This window comes from Chaetura pelagica, unplaced genomic scaffold (assembly GCF_000747805.2).
Source record: "Chaetura pelagica isolate M959 unplaced genomic scaffold, ChaPel_1.0 scaffold275, whole genome shotgun sequence".
Lineage (NCBI taxonomy): Eukaryota > Metazoa > Chordata > Aves > Apodiformes > Apodidae > Chaetura > Chaetura pelagica.
Genome location: NW_009953486.1, coordinates 5,992,115 through 6,008,803, shown reverse-complemented (window position 1 = coordinate 6,008,803; position 16,689 = coordinate 5,992,115). Strand labels below are relative to the sequence as shown.

At 38.9% G+C, this 16,689-nt stretch overlaps 1 protein-coding gene across 1 annotated transcript in view; it reads left to right on the top strand.

Moving 5' to 3' along the window:
• Window positions 1-476: 476 nt before the first annotated feature.
• Window positions 477-16,689, top strand: part of TSHZ2 (teashirt zinc finger homeobox 2) — a 139,431-nt gene continuing 123,218 nt past the window's right edge. Inside the window, exon 1 of the mRNA XM_009998653.1 lies at window positions 477-683. Within this exon, the coding sequence (XP_009996955.1) occupies window positions 644-683 (40 nt within the window). The 5' untranslated portion in view covers window positions 477-643. The remainder of the gene's footprint in view (window positions 684-16,689) is intronic.

Genomic DNA, 16,689 nt, shown 5'->3' with positions numbered 1-16,689 from the left:
GTATGGGTGTGCGCGCGCGAGTACCAGATTTCCTTCCATCCCGAGCCTCCCTGTCCTCTCCCATATCACTCACTGCCTGGCATCTGACAGCACGGAACCTGCAGCGCTCCGCGCACACACACACACGCACGCACACACACACACCACGCACACCCGGGCACTGCTCCGCCATACAGCTCTGCGAGGAGGAGGAGGAGGAGAGGAGAGGAGAGGGAGGAAGCAGCCAGCCAGCCCCACAGTCTTTCCAGAGCTGCCTTTTTAAGATATACATATCTATTTTGTTATTTATTTATTACCGTTCTCTGGCACGGTGGGCGCCTTTCATTTGCTCCTGAGCTTGGATGTTTGAATCAAAGCAAAGCAAGTTTTGAAACAGTTAAAAAAAAAAAAAAAAGCCAAAAAAAAAAAAAAGAAAAACCAACCAGAAAGAGAAAGAGAGAGAGAGAAAAAGAAACCTTGATCTCTAAAATAAAATAAAAACCAAACAGGTTCCTATCAGTGAAGTGGAAAGGAAGGGGGCAGGGGAGGCTTGAGGGGGGTGTTGGGGAAAGCAGCTGAGAGGCAGAGGCAGAGAAACACGACTCAGGAGCGTCTCAGGGCTCTCGGATCTGGGGACAGAAGTGAGATTGGAGAAAGTAGAGCGATGCCAAGGAGGAAACAGCAAGCACCCAAACGGGCTGCAGGTAAGGAGAAGCCGTCCACTTACACAGCCTCTGTCTCTCCGCTCCTTCCAATCCTACCCCCCATCTTTATTATTATTTAGGGTCACCCTTGCTTTTCCGGGCTGGATCTTTATTTATTTATCCCCCCTCCCCCTCCCTTTCCCTCCGTAACTCCGTGGAGCCAGTTTCATTCCTTATTGCCAAGATCTTTACTCTGACATGGGCTGTCCCCTTCCACCCTCCCGCCGCTCCCACCGCGCTCGGTCCCCGCTGCCTCCCGCTCCGAGCTCCCATCCCGCCCTGGATAAACTTTTCCCCCCAACTTTCTTCCACTCGGCTCCCCTTCTCCCCCGGCCCCTCTCCCTTATCGAACCGAAAGTAGCCTCCCGTTTGCTTCCCGTTTGAGCCTTTTTTATAGATATTTTTCCCCATTTATTATTCTTTTCTTTTATTTTCTTCCGAATTTTCCCCCCTCCCGTTGCTTTTTTTGTTTTGTTTTTTAAAAACGTGTGTTTCGCGAAGTGGGTCGGTGTGTTGAATCTTTGATTTCGCCGTTTTCCTAGTGGCAATGCTGGCCGGGTGTGTGTGTGTGCTGTGTGTGCCTGAAATAGTACAGGGACTGTCTCTGCTGATGAACCCGGTGGGGAAGTTCAGCCTTTGATCATCAGTGGTGAAAATTGCAACAGGAAATAAAATGAAACGTTCTGACTGTTAGAAGACAATCCACATTTTCAAATCAAATCCCTCTTTTGTTTTGTAGCCGAGTTTGTATATTTGCACATGCCAAGTGGTTTTGCAATTTTGTATTTTTAATTTTTTTTAAAAGAAGAAAATAGTTTGCAACTTTTGAAGTGTTTTGTTTTGTCATTTGTAGGGTGTTCTTTCTCTTTTGGGGCCAAGATAAAGAAACAGATGAGTGGGCCTCTATAGTAAATCTTTTCAAAGAGTTTTCTTTCAGACTGCTTAATTGCTTTTTATTTTTTTTTAATAGTGTGGTGGGGTTTTGTTTCTGGGAAGCGCAATATGGAAGTTCATTTTTCTTCTGCCAGACCCACCCACTGAAAAATCAGCTTTCCAGTTGATTGCCAGCTTTGATTTGACATTTGATTGATCACCTGTCATCTTGCTGCCTTTGATCTATTCATTCTTGATATATATCAATAAATCACTCACCATGGTAACCCAAGTGCCAATGACGTAAGGCTTGCCCTCTAGATTCTCTTAGCCAGACATGCACAATTATTATCTTGTTTGGCTTTTAATGTAGGCGGGTTTTTTCCCTTCTTTTTTTTTTTTCCTTTGTGTCCTTCATCAGATTAGTTCTCTAAAGAAAACTAGTATCTTATGTTTTTAGTTTAAAAATGGTCTACTAATCTGTCCCGTCCCCCCCCTTCTGAATATTTTCTAGGGGTAGTATATTATATGTGGGACAAAATGTATGGGCAAGTTTAGTGGCATACTTGAATAAACTTTGCAAACTAGAGATTGGGATTAATTCAAAGGTAAATGTAATTTCAGAGAAAGTGGGACATGCATAACTTCTATAAACTTGCATATTTTGCCATCTTCATGTAGGTGTAGAACAATGGTACACAGGCAGAGTCTTTTGGGACGTGACCAATGACTGTACCTATGCAGGTTGCTAGTCTCATTCCTGGCAAGCAAAGATCCCCTTTAACCATGAATAATAGTTAAGCTAGAAACGCGTAGAACTATGTATGTATTCTCAAGGACTCTCTGATGAGTTGCTGTTATTGTTTTATTCACAAAGAGGTTCTATCTGAATAAGGCATTAACGGTTTTTACTTGCAGGATAAATAGCTATATTTTCATAGATGCTGATCATCACAGTGACAGTGCTAGCATTGCTCCTTTTTTCTCCCTGTCAGGAGTATGAGGCTTCATTTTATTTTGTTTTCAAAGTAGAATTTTCACTCGGAATGTGTGTAGTATGTTTTTGTAGAAGGAGCACCCTGTTCTTTTTTAGAAACATAGGCTAGAGAGTAAGTAAATTTTTGTGAGCAAAGCCAATGCTGTTGTTTCCCGGGGTTTCCCTGCTGAGAATACAGTCAGATATGTTTTTATCCAGAATGCTACAGTATTTTTGAGAATCTTAATGATGAAGCAGACATTTGAATGACCACAATAACATCTCTCCTTTTTTATTCTCATTATAAAATGTGTATTGCTCCTTAGCAGAGCGTTGCTGTGATTGTATTTGTCCTGAAATCAGTGTTTTTTCAGGTGAGCAAAATACTGCAAATGCAGTCCAGTTTCATCCAGCGTAACTGACTTGAAGTAGGTTTATACATTTGCAATAGTTCTCCTGCTCTGAAGTTATATTTCTGTATTTGTTTGGGGTAGGGGGTTTCAAAGAGCAGGCATGCCTGTTGTATAGAGTTCTTAAAACTGACTTTCATTTTCAGGGGTAGTTCTGAGGTTCTGCTTTGTATGGTGAAAAATACCTCAAAGTGACAGTAGACAGACTGTGCAGTAAGAAATTAATTGCTCACCAAGGCTGATAGCAAAGCTCCTTATTCCTTTCATTCAAAGGAGTTAATGCATTATATATTACTTAATTTTCACTTTTATTTATTTTTAGTTGTACAAGTTCAAAGGTATCAGTTGCACTGCATTTTGTCTTGATGGCAGCAGAGATATTGAAGAGAAGTTTGCAACTTCTAGCTTTTTTAGATAGTTCACCTCCAATGGAAGAAAAATGATAAGCCTTAAGATTCTGGACGTGCCTGCTTTTGTCATTGCTTAAAATTAAATACTATGCACAACTGTAAATAGTTACTACCATGCAGTAACTTTAAAAGCAGGTTTCTAGTTTGATTAATGAATAATGTAAAGGTTAGGGAGAACCAGCGAGTGAATCAGAAGTGAAGTCCTGCTGCTAGATGAAAATCTATCTAGAGAAATATACATGGCAATTTTGTCCTTTTCTATTATTAATTTTAAGCCTTGTATTCCTAAGAAATGTGTTACAGACCACTGTAATGTAACAAAGTAGTGTAACTGGATAAATGGAGCACTGTTTATGTTGGATGATGGGTATTTTTTATCTCAAATTACACTTTTAAAGACACTTTATTTCACATCAACACCAAAACTATGTCAGATGCATTTTGATCTTCCCAAGGCCGAATTGTCATTCCTTTTTGAGATCGTCATTTTCAGTTTGATAATTCTTGGAGCAAATAGTTTCAGCTCTTTATATCAGTGCCGGCTTTTGTATCATACTTCTGTTTACAATAAACAACCCATTTGTTTTGTAGCTTTCACCCAAATGTATCACAAAGGGCTTTACAAACTGTGGGCCTAATTCTTCTCATGTTCAGGTGCAAAGCAAAAATAGCTTTATTAGCAGCATCAGTGCAGTTGCAATGAGTACTGTCTGCTCCTGTGAGTAAGAAGAGACTCAGGCCCAGAAAGTACTTCATCCTTCAATGAAATGCAGCCACCTCTGGGTTAGAAATCTTGTAACGATTCCATAACAAATGGTAATATATTAACAGAAGGGTGGAAAAAGGGTGGGAGCAAAGCAGAATTACTATTCAGATTTTATTCCTAGGGGTATGAAATAGCTTTCAAACACAATTTCACTGGATTAAACTCTCCTATCCCCTGCAGCTTGTTTAAATGTGCATATTTTATTTTGTGATCATGAATTGGTAGTTTGCTTTTTTAAAGCCTGCAAAGAGGAATCAGAACTTAACGCCTTTTCAGGCTGCAATTTTCTATTTCTCCTTTTCTTTCTCTCCCAGCTCCAATAGTCTATCTAAGAACCAAAGCTCTGGGAAAGTACAGCAGAAACAGATACCGGTCGCATTTATTTTGTTTATCGGAACTGTAGAGTAACATCGTTTTGTTTTCAGAAGAGTCCTCATAGAGCAGCAAATAGAAGATGGTTAGCAGTCAGTACTTAAAAGCTGCAGTTTGCACTTGGGTAGCAAGAGGTTATTTAAAACAGAAACATATTTAGAAAGTGAAATTCTGCTTCTTCAGAGAGCAGAGTAAGTGACCAGCTAGGTTCGATGTGTATATTTCTGTGATTAAAGGAAACAATATATAGATGCATTAATAACCAAGAGTGTTGTGGCTTTTCGAGTATTATTTGCAGCCTTTATTATAAGGGCAAGACAAGCAGGTTCCAAGCAAACAGTACTGAATGAAACTATAGAAATGGCAGCACTGCTTTGTTTAAACATCCTCCAGAAAAGCAAGTGCACATCAAAACCACCTAAATAGCTCATGCCTCAGAACCTTTCAGTTACTGTGCACATCACGATGCTGACAGATGACAAAAACGCCAAGGTGTTCACAAACAAGAGGTGCCTTTACATTCTGGTTAATTAAAGATATTCCAAAATAGGTACTTCTGCAACTAAAGAGGCACCAAAATTATTTGCCATCTGCATTAAATTCTAGAATCGGCTAGTGAGCCCAAAGCTGCTCTGTAATTTTTCCCCATGTCAAGACTCAGGCCCGAATGGGACAATTTGAAATCACATTAATTTTAGTTACTGTTTCCCTATTTTGATCTTACTCTTACATATCAAAACACATTATATTATCACCGTATAAAGAGTGGGACTCACTAAGAGTTCAGCCCCTGTGACTGTGATATAAAAGATGTTTCTATCAGTAAATGACACAATTTTACAGCACTTTAAAAAACATCTTCATTGTCAGAAATTCTTTTGCATAAATGTTCCCCCTCTTCTGTGCTCTCTAATTGAAAAGCCCATTTTCTTCAAAACGGCAGAATTTTCGAATTTTCTCCCAGCACTTTCTCCTCCTGATTTTTTATTTCATTAATAGCACCCACCTCAAGTAACTGTTTCCCCTAGAAGAGGTCCCTGGAGTTCCTCTGTAGCACAGGGCTAGGGTGAGTCTTTCTCTCGTCATTTTACTTACCATCCCGATGAGGACATCACTCCCAGAGAGCAACTCCAGACTCACGGAGAAAAAAAAAGCTGTCAGTTGCTGTGGCTGCAATTCCCAACTTAGCAGCAGCAGAGGGAATGGAACTGTACTCTATCAATTACAGTTGGAACCAGAGGCTAAACACTTATTGTGTTAAGCTATTGTGCAGATCTTAAGAGCTCAAATGTAAAAAAAATACCATGTCAGCTAGTGAAGAGGAGAATAAGGCCTGGTATTTCTTCTGGATGACGTATTATTAGCAAATGCAAAGTAAAGTGATTCAAATTCTATTTAATGCCTCTTGGGTTCTGACATGTGTGTACCATATTATGCATTAAAAAAGGAGGATTCTACTAACTTTACTGCTAAAATAAGTCTTTGTTTTTCCCTCTTCCCTGCAAAATGAAAATATTTGTGAAGTTTTACCTCTAAAGCGTGCTCATGCAAGCAGAAAGACATTTTCATCTGTCTCTGAATCTGATACAGGAGTCAATTGAAAACACATTACACTCTCAGCTGAAGTCTTACATTTCATTCGTGCAAGAGCAGTGATTTTTCATTACCTATTTAATTACAATAATTTACATGAGAGTGGGTCCGGTTCTGCAGCTCTTACTCAGCACTTTGCTTCAATGGGTAACTGGCCTGTGTAAAGATTGCCTATGTAAGACTGAGCTTTTTACCTACAAAGTTAAATACACATTTCTTTACTGATGTTTTGCCTCTGAAGAGGGACCAGATTCTGCGATTGAGGTTTAAATCTAGAGAGAGTTCTACTTGTAACTTGTCTTACTAATAGTTGCATGCTATTCTTTTCTAAAGTCTATACATCTGAGGTATTTTGCTTGCTCAGCTAACTTCACTTCTCAAACAAATTTTCATTCTCTGTGTTAACTATCAAACACTATTTCTTAATTCCAGGAGATGATACCAGGAGTCTTTTAAAAAAATCCTTCTTTACTGGGCAGTGTTATGTTGTGCACACGGGCAGCAGCTCTCAAGCAAAAGCATGAAGACGTTTTCACAAATCAGAAGCCTAAAAGTTCCGGGTAGTTTTCGGGACTAAAATCAGTTCTTTCTCATTAAGGTGACCTCTCACTTGAGGCTGTTGGATCTTGGCACTGAGACATTTTTACCACGATATCATAACGGCTTCTGCAAGTCAGTAATACCTTGACAGCAAATGTTGTATTTTTAAAGTTTCAAGGAGAAACACATCACAGAAGCACACTGTTTCCCATTAGATTTACACATCCCTCTTTAACTGTTGCTAGCTTTTCATCTGTTACCTTATGAGGTTTTTCAGGCAAAAAGAAGTGGAAAAACTGGTCTTATGATCTAAGTGTTGCATTAAGTGTTTCATTTAGAAAAATGAAGAGAATCTTTGTTTCCCTAAAAGAAATGTTTTCCCCCTTTGCCCTAGGACAAAGAAAGTCACAACAATAGCTTAAAAATGACAAGATTAGATTGTGAAAAATATATAGTTTATAACATGCAGTACCCGATGGTCCCATGTTTTGTTAAAATTCCAGAGTTAAATAGAACAAACAGTCCTAAATGTATTGGAAATAGATTCTTTTCAGGTATGCAGACATAAATACCTACAAAAAAAGAAAGATAAGCGCCTGCCTGGGAGAGATGCACCATTCTTACTGAGGGAAGCTGGAAAGCTCAGTTGTTTAGAGCAGTCTTTGATTTTTCCACCAATATTTGCCCATGTGTTTAAATTGCTGTGATATTAGAAGCCATGTCCACTGAAGGTCCTTTGTTAGTGTTTATTTTCTTTAAACCCTCAGCTACTGGAGTCTGGTGATTATGCAAGTGCCCAATATGCATTTTAAAAGGGAAAATTATTTTAAACTCCTTGCTATGGAGAACTAAGGATCTTGAAAACATGCAGCCTTAGCATTCTTATGCCATAATTCTCAAAATGAAGGTTTTTAACATCATAATTTTCAGCTAGTCTCATGATTTTTGAGGATGTGCTTCATGATTTTTGAATAAACAAGGTTGGCAATCTTGCTTTTGACTTATTCTAATGATGAACTGGTGTATGTGTCTGCATATATAATTATACACATACACACGCATACTACCAGTAAACAAAATACATAAGATAATGATAGAGTTTCAGGAATAGGAGCTCTGAATTTGTATTGCTATAAACAAAGCAGTTTTCAGAAATCAGACCATCAGTTCTTGAGGAGTGGCTTTCTATTGAAGTTTCATGGAGGTTGTTTTTAATGGCAATTAAATCTAGAAAGTTAATAGCCAGTAACTGTTCTTTAAAGCCTAAATACTTTCAAGACCTATGAGGAATGCACAGCCTGCTTTTTTTCAGATCTAATCAGTCTCAACTTTATTGAAAAAAAAATTTACAAGTACCAACATTAATGCTGTATTTTATTGTATTAATGCAAATGAGATGCTGACTTCTTTCTTTCATCTCCATGGCTTGTATCTGTTATAGCTGTATCTTATTGCTTTCTCTGTCTCTTCTCCCTGCGTTCTGTAAACTGCTATCATCTAATGATACTGGGGCTCATTAAAGTTATTCACAATGCTAGCGACTTTGGAAAGCATCCGTAGCTCTAGATGCCTGTAGAAAAGCAAGACTACTGAGTATATGGGGAAAAGTCATTCAGATCAACCCTTCCCATTTTGGGAAATGCTTAAAATTGATATGTCTAACAGGATGAAAAAAAGTGCAGGAAGGATTGTGTACTGGAAAGAATAGGTAATTTTTAATACACATCCCTACTTGACAAAGATGAAAAGCAATAAAGTTTTAAGGAGCTTTCTGGCTTTTCCTGGATCTCTCTCAAAAGACTCATTTAATTGAAAAGCCTGTTGTGCTTGTTTTTATGCAAGTAAAAGAGCAAAAGGGGCAATTTTGAACAAGGCCTAATATTCCAGCAGAATATAATCAGAACTCATTCCTTTTTTTTTAAGTCTCTCTGTTCATATAAAATTAAGACCCACTTATCTTAAATTGTAGTAAATCTCATTCAGTATTGCTTTCATAACTTAAAAAATGCTGTTAAATATTCCCACAGCAACTTTGCTGAAGTGATATTTGGTCTGTTTATGTGGAATCAGTGCAGAATTTCTATTGAAAAAGGAGCAGCACACAGTTCTTGTTTTTAATGAAAATAATTAAATTCTCTGGAATACCTTAATAACAAAGATTTTTTTGTAGTGAAACTCTGCTTAGAGGAGATTGGAATGAAAATCTGCACATTGGTGCAGGTATGTATGTGCAGACAACAAGCATATTTCTATCATTCACTCTCCACTAGGACACAAGTAATTTTTTTTTGTAGAAAGATTTTACTCTGAATTTTCCATATATAAATAATTTTTGTGTGAATTACACTGGGAATCACCATGACATTTCATAAGGCCTGCAATTTTCTTTGTACATATAGGAAGAACTCATTTACTTCCAGCAGCGTGAGTGGGCTTCACAGAAAAGAGCTGGATCTTTTCATGATGTACATTTTGTATTGAAGAAACATAACCTGCTGGTATATTGGTCTACCAAAATTATTTTTTTATGTGTCTTTCAGCCATGTCATAACATTTATAAGCACATTACAAGTAGCATTAAGTTAGCATGTGAAAGGTGAAAGAAGCTAAGTACTTATATTGATCATCTGTAGCATTAAATACTAAAAAAATTAAAAGCTTTCTAGTGCTTTTGATTAGCTGCATGGTTTCTACTCGTGTATTTGTGCTTTGTTAGGAAGTGGAGTAATATTTCTTCACAATTAGCACCTTTCTTCCCATGTTTTCTTACTAATACTAGGTATTCCTTAGAATAACCCCAGTGAGGTAGAATATTTGTTTTCCCATTTTACAGAAAGGGAAATTGAAGCCAGGAGATATTAGTTTATTTCCTCAAGGTCAAAAAGCCTTGCTCCTAATTCCCGGCTCTAGGTAGCAGATCACAATTCTGTGGTCAATGTGCTTCCAGGGGAGAAGGCTGGAGGCTGAAGACATCTACCTACCTGCTGCTGGGGTGAGAAGAGGGAGCAGTCCACCTGGGCCACTGGGGAATTGGCTGTGGAAGGGAGCTGGAAAGGCAGTTTCATCTCTTTTGTGCAATTCCATGTGGTGGAGGAAGTGGCACCTTGCTCATGTCCAGGAGCTCCCAAAAGTGGGAGTCAAAGAAAGCAGAGCTCTGTTGACTCTGTTAACAAGCCAAGGGCACTTTACTAAGTAATAGTTTTAAGTAGTTTAAGTTTTTTAACTTCCCTAAATTTTCCTCAGATGCATTTTTGGTCAGTGATAAGTTTCATGACCAGACAATTTGGTTATGGTTACTTTTCTCCCATATACTATTCTACATTTCTTTGTCACACCTGAGATCTTTGTATTTCTGACAGTATAGAATGCGTTGCCCTGAGACATATGAAAAACCTGGTCTAGTTTTAAGTAGACAGGACAAATACATTTTCCTCCAGCCAGACTGCCAGAGGTGCTTGGAAATCTCTGGTAGTAAAGTTTGAGTCTCTTGATGTTTTTAAGTAAGGAAGCTTCTAATGTTAAGTTATTAAATGCTTATGTGGGCATCTAAAGAGACACCTGAATTTTCAAAAGCTTTTAGCACCAAGCAGTTCCCATGGACCTTTCTCAGTTCCCTCTCTAGTGTAAAAAGTAATTGTTAAGCCTCGATCAAGTGCAGTGTTTTTTTTCTAAAGTGGAGATGTATGTATTGCCTATAGAAGAAATATGATGCAAGTAATAGCCTATGGATTCATTAAGGATTGTTTATGTTTATTTTCACACCATCTTACCTTTCAGGAATGGTCGTTTCAGCCATTATATTGACAGGAGCTCAAAATAAATCTTAAGTAATATAGGGCTAATCTGCCATACCTGGGAGACCACCTGCTACCATCTCAAACAGAGGCCAGATCGTTTGGTGCTGAATCACCAGGTAGGGCTTTCTTCTCTGGAGCTGGGGACTTGGGAACTTCTCCCATGGCTCCTTTTCATGTGGAAATTAATGCTTGCCTCTATTTCTGAATAGCAGGTTATTAGAGTTCGTATGCAAATTCCCAGGATGGGAATTTGTCTCTCTTTGATAATTGATATAATAATATATATTTTTAGTGGTCCAAAGTCCTTGGGCTTGAGACTTGTATACATAATTTATGTTTATTTCTTACTATTATTAACTGCAATTTAGTTGTTGATGCCTTTAATTGCCTTAGATTGAAGGGAGTGTCTCTATCCCATTGCCCCTTCCCAAACAATGCCCTTTTAGGGCTCCTTATCCTGTATCCTTGCCCAGACATTTCCTAGCCTGTCAAATACTGTCATTTTACTCCTTACAGATCATTCACAGTACGTCTCCTGTTGCACACACAAATAAGGAACAAATGCAATCAGGATGCATCATCGTTTAGCATAACAAATAAAAGCCGATCTGTGCAGATTTCCCTTAAAGCATCTATTAATATGTATTGTCAAAATGTCTGAAGATGTCTTTTACTCATAAGCATTTAATTATTTGTGACAATTAAACTAATATTCAGAGCAGGAAAAAAATGACGGTATTAAATATTTTCCTTTGTCAAAAGCTAGCAAAACGTCACCTGACATAGCACACTCCTTCAATTTTGTATTTCAAACATAGCTTATAACTGAAACTTGGACAATATATGGGGCCTCATTTCACAATTTGGATCCACAAATGGATTTTGTATTTAATTTGAAGAAGCTGTGTTTTAAAGACCAGACCAAAACTTAAGGGCACATCATTGAAATGTATTTCAGTAATGAGCAGCTGAATTCTCAATGATTAAAAAGGAGTACCTATCAATTTTTAAGTCTGCATTGAAATTTAAGGCCAAGGGACTGTCTGACTGAATCAGGGATTCAGACCTGGGTTTTGTAGCCTCAGCCAGTTACTGTTTTACTTGTGCAGGATGAAAAACAGTTCAAGTAACACAGACCAAGGCATCAACCTTTTCTGTGCTCAGAATTGCAGATTTTTGTTGTTGTTTTTAGTGTTACCTAGCCAAGATGGATTGTTAGAAAGAGAGAGGCAATGTGCTGTGGATGGGACAGAAAAAGTAGCCAACATTGCTGCCCAGGGCTCAGCACCTTCACCTGCCTGGCAGCCCTTTAATGCAGTAGAAGTTCAGCTATGTGATAACAAAAAGGTGAAAAAAACCTGGGGAAAATCTTTAAAATATCAGAAAACCAATGGAGGCCTTGAAAGCACTGTTGTATGGATGCTGGAGTACTGGGCATGGCAACAATAATGTCTGTATTATGGGTGCAGCAGTTCCTATAGTCCAGATTGCTTGGGGTTTTCTTTTGAGATGCTCGATTTTTACTGCTTCTAATATTTCCAGTTCTGAGCTGTTCGGAGCAACCATTTCCATTATCAAAATCTGTGCTTCCTTTCTTAAAATGTTCTTGCTGAAATTTAGGGTAGGATGTTATTTGGCAAAAAATTGAAAGACATACATCAGGGTTTATTTCAAAGCTGTGGGACCGCTGTGTTTTCTGGCAGTGATGTGAACATTTTTCAGAGATATCTTCTGCTTTCCCTGAGAAAATCCATCCAAATTTGTCTGACTTATAAAATCTAAAAGTTGCTGTTGCCAAAGAATTTTTAGAAGGTGACACAGCATTCTCTGACTTGCCATCTCCACCACGCATGCTCTGATCTTAGTTTCTCTTTTTCAATTACATTTCCTTAAAATACGTTTTAGCTGGGGATAAGTAGGACAACTTCTTTTCCTACTGCAGGGACAGCAGTGGGTCTGAGCAGTCAAAGGCAAATGAGAAAATGGTCTGTATTATCTGTTTAGCTGTAATCCAGGCCCTGAGATGGGAAGCAGGGAAATTTAGGAAGCAGAACCTGGACAAGGAGGGGTAAAGACAAGAGCAGAGAGCATCAAACGTACGTAGAAAAAGGCATAAAAAATGTTTAGTTGACTCTGTTCCCCGGTCAATGTAGAGCGTGATAGTCATCATTAGCTCTTGCAGTGAATGCATCTAAGTTTCTGTCTAGATTAAGACGTGGTTGCACGTGTGCAATTCCTAGCTTTCCTCAGCTTGCTTTTTCTAGAGACTGGCTGGGCCATGGCTGTATAACAGGCAGGGGATGGATGTGTGCAGGAATTAATCTGCCTCACCTGGGAAAAAAGGTACCAGCTGTAAGGAGACTGCGTGATTTGTGGTGGGAATGCAGAGGCCAGGGACCTCCATGCTGCAGCCGGCCAGGCCTGGCACCCCTGAGGTGGGCACACAGCCCCAGGAAAAGGTATGGAAAAAGCAGAAAAATTTGCTTTAAATTTTACAGAGCTGTGCCCCTCCCTGCCAGTCCCCCCTCCCTGGCTGTGAAGTGGCGGGGGCAAGGTCCCGTCCCTGAGGTGTTGTGCAGGCACCTCAGGAGTGGTCATGAGACTAGTGGGAACACCATCAAAAGCAGGAAAATCATGATTCCCTGCTAGGAGTTTGGAGAAGCGGGTAGCAGGGCTCAGGGCCACACCTTGAATAGCCTGAGTTGAACAGAGGTATTGAAGGCAGCACACTGAGAATTTTGTGGAAATCATACACAGAATGTATAATAACAACAGTAATCACATATATGAGGCATCGGGAGGCTCCACCAGCGCGGTGCCACAGGTAGGCCAGAGCGAAGTGTGGAAACTACTGGCAGTTAAGAAGTTGTGGTACAAAAGTGAGCAGCTCAGAAAGTAATGCCAGGAGTTTCAACCACAGATATCTGTTAAGATAAAAAGGGCCTGTTAGTCTGAGATCTCTATTCAAGCTACAACATGCAAATTGCAAGGGGCTGATCCCTGTGTCGCTGTGTGAGTAACTGCCATTTACTTCAGCAGGCACTGGGCCCTTGTGACTCTGCCTTTGTTTTTCTTGGGGCAGGAGTTTTTATTTTATTTCATTTACTGCCCCATGGGAGATTTTTCATAGAAATTAAAGTCCTTCTATCTGAAAGCCGGTGACAAAACATGAACCAGGATCAGCAAGTACAGAGCAGCTTGCTTTCACATTGTACAGTTTTGTGTCACCTCCCGAATTTGTACATTAAATAACTAAAATCCTGAGAATGTTGATCTAGAGAGCAGTCTCCCTTGCATTACTCTTTCACTGTTCCTGTGAACTTATTAAGAGTTTTTATAACCTTGTGATTTGAGTTAAACAAAGGTAAATGATTTGGAGAAATATTTGCAGGCAGGCAGAAGGATGTTATGATGCCATAAACATTTGCGTTTCCATTTATTAGAATTAGGGACATTTTACCTTAATAATTTCCAAACTTTTCTGGTAAAACCCTTTCTTTAATTTGTATCTGGGGTATAGCCAGGCAGGTTTTCAATTTGTGCATGTGTGTGCATTAGGGTAAAGTGCAGAAATTTGTTGTGAGAGTAAGTATACAAACAGTCCCATTTTTATGTTTGTCCTCTTTCGCTATGATTGTTTGGAAACAGTTTGATTCAGTTAAAATGCACTGTTTTCAATATACAAAGTATGTACAGATGAACAAGGGAGTCATTATGAGTTTCTCTAAGGAAATAAGCATCTCTTAGCCATCATCCTGCAACTGGGAAAGTTCTAATACATGACATCTATATAATTTAACCTAATAATTTTTTTTCACAGTGATGTAATGGGGAGAGTGACCTGGACTTTGTAAAAGTTCCCCTACTTACTACAGATTCCCAAGGGCAATGTAACATTCTAGACAGTGTTTTATATGTCCCGATTAAAATGTAACATATTTTTGCATTTCCTGTGCAGTGACCTGTTAGTGCTCATAGACAGAACACTTAAAGAACAGTTACAAGGAGACATTTCCAAATGTGCCTAATATGCTCGAGTTTTTATAACATTCTTATTTCATTTGAAATTGCAGCTATAGCAGGAACCATTCAGACTGCACATTGATTTAACTTTTTAATCCACTGTTTTGCTATGTCAAGTAAAATAAATGTTTGTTTTTAGCTCCGTTTTTTTGCATTGCTACAACTCGTAACTACTCGCTTTAAGCTTCGGATTCTAAAGGGAGCTACATTATCTGAGATTTAAAGCTTTCTTTTTGTAGTTGCTTTCTCACAACTCCCCCAAGAAAAAAAAAATACAAAAGTACAACTTTAGCAAAAAGGGCTTTTATATCTCTATCAATTATAGAAACACCAGCTGCAGTAGATTACAAATGTGTTTGGCTGATTGTGATGTTGTGTGGGGAAAACTGTCACAAGGAGCTGGATTCTGTTCTCCCCGACACCACCGGGATGTCGCACAGCTCCCTGGGCTACAGCTGCAATTCCGTCAAAGCTGCAGTGGGCAGGAGCAGGATCCAGCTCTGAGGTTGCCAAATCGCATCCTGCCAAATCTAGCTCTGTTCTTGCACACGCATCCTGGTGCTAGGAAAAAATACGGAGCTGTTGAATGTGAGCACAAGTGCTAACCGTGTGTCCTTGTCTATGCTTGTGTTTTTCTGTGAGCTGGAGCAAAAGCCACACCAATACATCTGTAACCAGAAAGCACTGGGGAGAATCACTCCAAGTTGTTGTACTTTATTTTTTCTATCCAAGGCATTTGTTTACTTTTACTGTCTTGAAGAACAAAGGGTTGGGAGGAAAGACACCACAGAACAAAAATTGTTTGTTCAGCCCATAAAGGTAAAGTCACTGGAAGTCATGAAAAAAAGAAATGCAGTATCAAGACAGCAATGCAAGATGGCTGATTTAGCATTTTTTGTGGTGTTGAGCTCAGAAAAATTTATGTACCAAAGTGTGTGCAGGTCATATCACTCAATATCTTGGAGTAAAAGGGTAGCAATGTAAGGGCTTTCAGTTGGTTGTGTCTTGGTACTGTTTCGTTTATCTTATTGTGCTCTGGGTTGCTCTGGGAGGATGTGGTTGGGCCCTGGTTTATTTTAACAAAGAAAAACTGACATAGCAAACTTCTGTGTATACTTTACAGTGAAAATGCAATTTTCTATTTTCATTTAATTCCAGGAATGTTGGCATTTTCAAGGCTGTCAAACAAATGAGTGCACTAGAGGACAGTTAGATGTGTCTGTCTACTTCATCTATCTAATCTACTTCATTTCTAATGTGCCCATCACTATGGTGTCTAGGTAGAAAGTATCTGCCCTGATTTTACTTTTTTTCTTTATTTGTTGTGGTAACTTAATTGAGTACTAAGAGCTTTCACATTCATCTGCAAAGATAATAACAAAAACATTATCAGAATAATGATTCATTTTTGTACTGTTACTCAGAATTTCCTCTTTCTCCTTAGAGTGTATTTGGCTAGTTGATTATTATTTCCTTATCTAGAAGAGGTTATATTTCAGAGATACTACGTTAAATTGGAGTTTTACCTGAGTCAGCAGTGACTCAAAACTTCATTTGGCTTCTAAGTGAATTCACTCATGTCTTGTAACTTCCTTCTGCTTTTCTCCGTAGAAGCAGACTTTATTTACAAAGCCACTCAGTTTAGCAGCTCCATCTGTTCTGTGACCCTTTGCCATATAAAACATAGGAAAAAGGTAATAAAAAATAATAGAAATTGTGGCTTCAAAAATTATATCTTCATTTGTAAGCCTTCATTTCTGTTAGTTTTATCACTTCTCTCTCAGTCAGTTAGGTAAAACACATCCTAAGACACAAGTTGCAATCTTGCCAAGGCAGGGGCCAGAGGGAAGAAAAAAATCCCACTGTTGATTAGCTGTGTCAGTGCACAGGGTTATCTCAATCTGCATGCACACGTGGGGAGCATGTGCTGCAGTGGGGCACTGTGGTGCTGCCAACATGCACAGTCATCCCCTCAATGTGAGTGGTCATGGTAATTTTAGAAACATGTCTGCCAGGCATCCAGTGGCATCTGCACAGTTGTGTACCACCTTCTGCTTTTGAAAAATATGGCCTCAGTAGTTATCAGTCTGCAGAAGTCAATAAACTCTCCTGTTGAAGAGGCAGGGTAACCAGCATGGTGCTCACTGAGGGAAAGTCCATCTGTTCTGTGACCCTTTGCCATATAAAACATAGGAAAAAGGTAATAAAAAATAATAGAAATTGTGGCTTCAAAAATTATATCTTCA